The sequence below is a fragment of the Hippocampus comes genome, unplaced genomic scaffold, assembly GCF_001891065.2.
Source record: "Hippocampus comes isolate QL1 unplaced genomic scaffold, H_comes_QL1_v1.1 scaffold83, whole genome shotgun sequence".
In the NCBI taxonomy this organism is placed as follows: Eukaryota; Metazoa; Chordata; class Actinopteri; order Syngnathiformes; family Syngnathidae; genus Hippocampus; species Hippocampus comes.
The window spans coordinates 2,618,494-2,622,909 of record NW_017805281.1 but is presented as its reverse complement, the minus strand read 5'-3'; the positions used below and the strand labels follow the sequence as shown (position 1 = coordinate 2,622,909).

Below are 4,416 nucleotides of genomic sequence, written 5' to 3'. Positions count from 1 at the left end.
CACACACACACACACACACACACACACACACACACACACACACACACACGCACAGGCATCATGCGTGTGTAAAAAGTGTGCGTGTATGTGGTCGGCGATCTGACCTCTTTGGGCAGCAGGGAAATGAAGTCCCTCTGGAAGTGCGGCTGGATGAGCTGCATCACGTGCTTGAGATGGCCCGTTTCACACGCCTCAATCAAGTGGTCCAGCGCCAGCAGCCTCTCGGGTCCGCTCCACGCCTGCACACCAGGACACAATTGTCCACTTAACACAATGAACCAACACCGGAACAAATCTTCAAGTGGGATGGACAGATGGGCCAAAATTCGTTTTTATTTGTTCGGTGGGGTTTTGCTCATCTAGCTATGCCATTGACATATAGCGACAGGCAGAACAATTCAATTCCGCTCCACTAGATATCAGAACAAGACCCGTTCGTCCATTTGTAAGTGAATTAAGACCAGATCATCAAGATTTCAGTATTTACAAATTTAGTAGAGCCCCGGATTTTATTATTTTATTTTATTTTTTAGGCCGACTCTAATTTTTGGCAGAACAAAATTCTAGTAACTGATTGAGCCAATTGATTGACATAACTTGAAAAATGAACTGAATTAATGTTTACAGCAATAAAAGATGACAGTGATTCACAGTTTTACAATTCTTTGTTCTTTGGTTTTTGTTTACCTTTGACAACGGAGGGAAAAATCTGAACATTATCTTCGAATGTTATCATTCTTTCAAGTTGTAATGTGCTGTATTCAGGTGTAAAAAAAAAAAAAAAAAAAAAGAACAATAAATTGTCCCCACCAAAAACTCGATTTTAAAAAACTAATATCGGCCCATTATGTCCGTTTGCTGTTTAATCGGCCAGGCCCTAACCTTTTTGTGTCACTTTCATTTAATGGTGTGATTCCTCATGTTTAAAAAAAAAAAAACAGATCTAGTTGGATCTTCATCACTTTGAAATCACTGTACTCACTCGCGCACAAGCAACAAAAAAATGCTGACATTGGCATTCTTAGTCATGAATATTACGAGCAGCTCAGGCTGTCGTGTGTGTGTGTGTGTGTGTGTGTGTGTGTGTGTGTGTGTGTGTGTGTGTGTGTGTGTGTGTGTGTGTGTGTGAGAGACGCTCGGACACGCCAGCAAAAGAGAAGGAGGAAGGTGCCTGAAAGGTGTGAAGCCAATCTTGTAGACCGCGAGGGGGCGGGCCCGAGGTGACGCGACGCCTTTGAGCCGAATGCCCGTTGGCCAGCCGGAGCTCCCCAAATGTCGTGGGTGAACTCTGAACCGCTCCGGGAGGACTGCAAGTCGCAAGGAAGGAAGGAAGGAAGGATGGTAAGAAGGTTGGAAAAAGCCGCATTCGTCGACAGCCGATAGCATCCGGAAGTGCCGCGGTGCCCTAGCATACCAGAAATGAGCGTCGCCTCTGCAATGCTTCTTTACTGAGGAAAACGGCCGACCATCTGGACCGTAATCCAGCTTCCTCTTGACCTGAAGGGAAGACAGCAAGACAAGTATCACTCAGCATTTCCAACTCATAGGGACTTTTTAAAGCTTGGGTAACAACAGAGGTCACCAATGTGGTACCAGGTAGCCCCCAAGGACCACATGACTAACTTGCGGGGCCTTTCTAAAAATAGGTCATCGGTGATGGAACATTGTGATTTTCTAGGAAGGTTGCAGAAGTGATCGTTTGAAACTCTAAACACTGGTGAAGATTTATTGAAATAAAGTATTTATCGGTTTCTTAATCATTGCACAAAATTAACATGATCTCAACAAATGAGTTATTGATAAAAAAAAAAACATAAAACCATGATTAGAGGTAAAAACTGAGCAAATGTAATTTATTGTTGTTATTATTATTGTTTCAAAACTGTGTATTAAACTGGTGCCCAAGAAGTAGCGCTCCACAGTGGACCTACATAATTCCAAAAATATAAAACGGAAAATGCCATCAGAGTGACATCGGTAATGATGAATGATTGGGAGCACGGGGTCTGGAATTATATCTGCTCCATCGGATTCTGAATTTGAATTACTAACACCGAATTGCATTACCATCAAAATATTCAACATTGGGCTTCAAAACGTCACGTTTGAGTGGCCAGGACAGCCCTACCAGTCAAGGCTGCAGCATCCAACGGCAACCAATCACGTTGAAGCATGTTGGCTAACTGCTCCATCGCTTGCTTTGGCCTGGCCTCTCCGAGGAAGCCGGAAGTGACATTTTGCAGCCAATCTTGCGATTGAATGTTGAAAATTTGAAGCTGAAAAGTGCACATTGAATCTTTCATCGATTCACTTCACTGTCAGTAATTCAGAGTGGGAATATGATGGGCCAGCCATGCCATCTCAAAACCTTCGCCATCACGTGCGAGCTGACAATCACACAACAATCCCTCTTTTTTTTTTTTTTTTTGCCAGCGAGCATTTCAGACGAGAGCAATCAATCCGCAAGATGACATTCGGGTTATTGTCATTAATTGTCGTCGTTCTTGTGATTCTTGTCACGAGCGTTCTCCTCGTCCTCCAAGCCGCATTGGGCCACGCGCACGCGCACCATAAAGCGCCTCGTCATCGCCAACGCGCGCGCGCATCTCTCGGTTCATGTGGGTGGCAAATGTTTGCCGCTCGCCGGCTCACCTTGTAGAAGATGAGCTTCAAGGTCCCGTAGAAGCCCATGGCCGCGCCTCCGAAAGCCGCCAAGGAAGGAAGGAAGAAGCCTCCACAGCACGAGAGGGTCGTCTTCCTCTCGCGTGCGCGCTCACGACGACGCTCAAATTGGCTGCACCGACGCACCCCCGTCTATTGCATCCTGCGTTCAAAGACTGCAATTGCGCTTTCGATCCTATAGATGGCAATCTTTACCGGTACAGACGCTGCTTTTCTCACTGTCCAGAGCAGGGACGGGCAACTTTAAATGTCAGAGGGGGGCCAGCTATTTTCAACAGTGCTACTCCAACAGAAAATGATTTGAAGCAAACAACAAAGCAACCACTTGCAATATATGTTTTTTTCCAGTGCAAAGAGCACACATGAACATTCAAGGACAGCACAAAACTGCTTCCCTATTTTTGTAAATTTACGTAAAAATCAACTCACTCAAAAATGTAATATTATTGATGTACTATGTTTGCTGTTCATATCGTTGCTAATTCGGAAAAAAAATAGGCCTACTCACGTACTGTAGTATGAGGCAGTCCTGTATAAGAATCAGTCCAAGTGCAACTAAGGCAAGTCTGCCATCTAGTGGTGATTTGTGATATTACAACTACAGATGAACCCTGCATCTTCGCAGTTCGGCACCCTCGACATTATATTTGTGTGTGTGTGTGTGTGTGTGTGTGTGTGTGTGTGTGTTTGGGGGGGGTTTACTGTTTTTGCAGGATTTTGCTCCCCATTTTGCAACGCGGTCTGTAGAAAACGTATATTGTATGTTTGTCTGCACTTTTATGCTTTTTTGCAGTTCGCAGTTCGTAAAAAAATAAAAATACAAAAATGGTGTGTGTGGGGAGGGGGGCGCCTATGCGCTGAAGGTCGCCCATCCCTGGTCTACAATTAAAAAAAAAAAATACAAAAGGGTTTTAAGACATTGAGTTTCTCACCAAATTCACACTCTACACTACGCCAGCTTTCAAATGAGACCCCCTATGAAAAATGCGGTTGGCAAAAACTTCATACATACAACAGATTCACCTGAGTTTGCAAAATTATGACTTCTGAAGTTACCATTTTAAAAAAAGAAATACGTACTGTACCTCACCAAGAAAAAAAAAATGTAATGTTACCAGAAAAAAAGTCAGTTTTACCAGAATGAAATTGTCCTTCTTTGTGACAAAAGTTAAAACGTCACCAGAATTAAGTTGGAGAATCATAAGAAAAAAAATCAGAACTTTGCAAAAAAAAAAAGAGAAAGTGGGAGGAAGTAATTCGACGTCACAAAGCCAGAACATTATCAGAACAAATGGTGGAATTGAAGACAAATCGAGACGTATATTTTCTTGAGTCTTCATTTTGCAAGAAAAACTGCCAGGATTCAATTGTACTTTCTCAAAAAAACAAACCAAAAAAAAACTGACTCAAAACTTCTGAGAATAAAAGGGCATTCCAAGCAAAATCGTTGAAAGCCGAAGGCAAAACACTTGGTGGTAAGGCGAGAAAAAGTCAAACCGCATTTGAATGATGCAAAGCTCAAAGGTGCTTATTTGCCTTGTTCCTCTCAGGTCTGGTGGACGCTCGCAACTCCTCAAGTCCATGAGCAAAAGTGCACTTTTCGGCCAGTAGGGGGCAGCCTTGAGGGTGGTGGCGGTCAAACCAGCACGGCCGGGTTTTCAGGGCGCCGGGCGACAAAGCCGCCTTCCTCTTACCATGCGTCCTCTGGGGCCTTGCGTCCCGCCCGTCTCGGCT

At 44.0% G+C, this 4,416-nt stretch overlaps 2 protein-coding genes across 3 annotated transcripts in view; both read right to left on the bottom strand.

Moving 5' to 3' along the window:
• LOC109516637 (F-box/WD repeat-containing protein 7-like) overlaps positions 1–3,009 on the bottom strand; it is a 7,762-nt gene extending 4,753 nt beyond the window's left edge. Inside the window, exons 1-4 of the mRNA XM_019871355.1 lie at positions 2,653–3,009; positions 1,415–1,497; positions 1,172–1,307; positions 105–239 (exon numbers count right to left, since the gene is read on the bottom strand). Of these exons, the coding sequence (XP_019726914.1) occupies positions 105–239; positions 1,172–1,307; positions 1,415–1,497; positions 2,653–2,691 (393 nt within the window). The 5' untranslated portion in view covers positions 2,692–3,009. The remainder of the gene's footprint in view (positions 1–104; positions 240–1,171; positions 1,308–1,414; positions 1,498–2,652) is intronic.
• Positions 3,010–3,768: 759 nt separating this feature from the next.
• The window catches only part of trmt44 (tRNA methyltransferase 44 homolog), a 7,460-nt gene continuing 6,812 nt past the window's right edge, over positions 3,769–4,416 (bottom strand). The window contains exon 12 of one of the 2 annotated variants that reach the window (XM_019871353.1): positions 3,769–4,384. In XM_019871353.1, the coding sequence (XP_019726912.1) occupies positions 4,201–4,384 (184 nt within the window). In that variant the 3' untranslated portion in view covers positions 3,769–4,200. Of the gene's footprint in view, positions 4,394–4,416 lie in introns of both variants that reach the window. The other variant, XM_019871354.1, reaches the window with a different exon arrangement.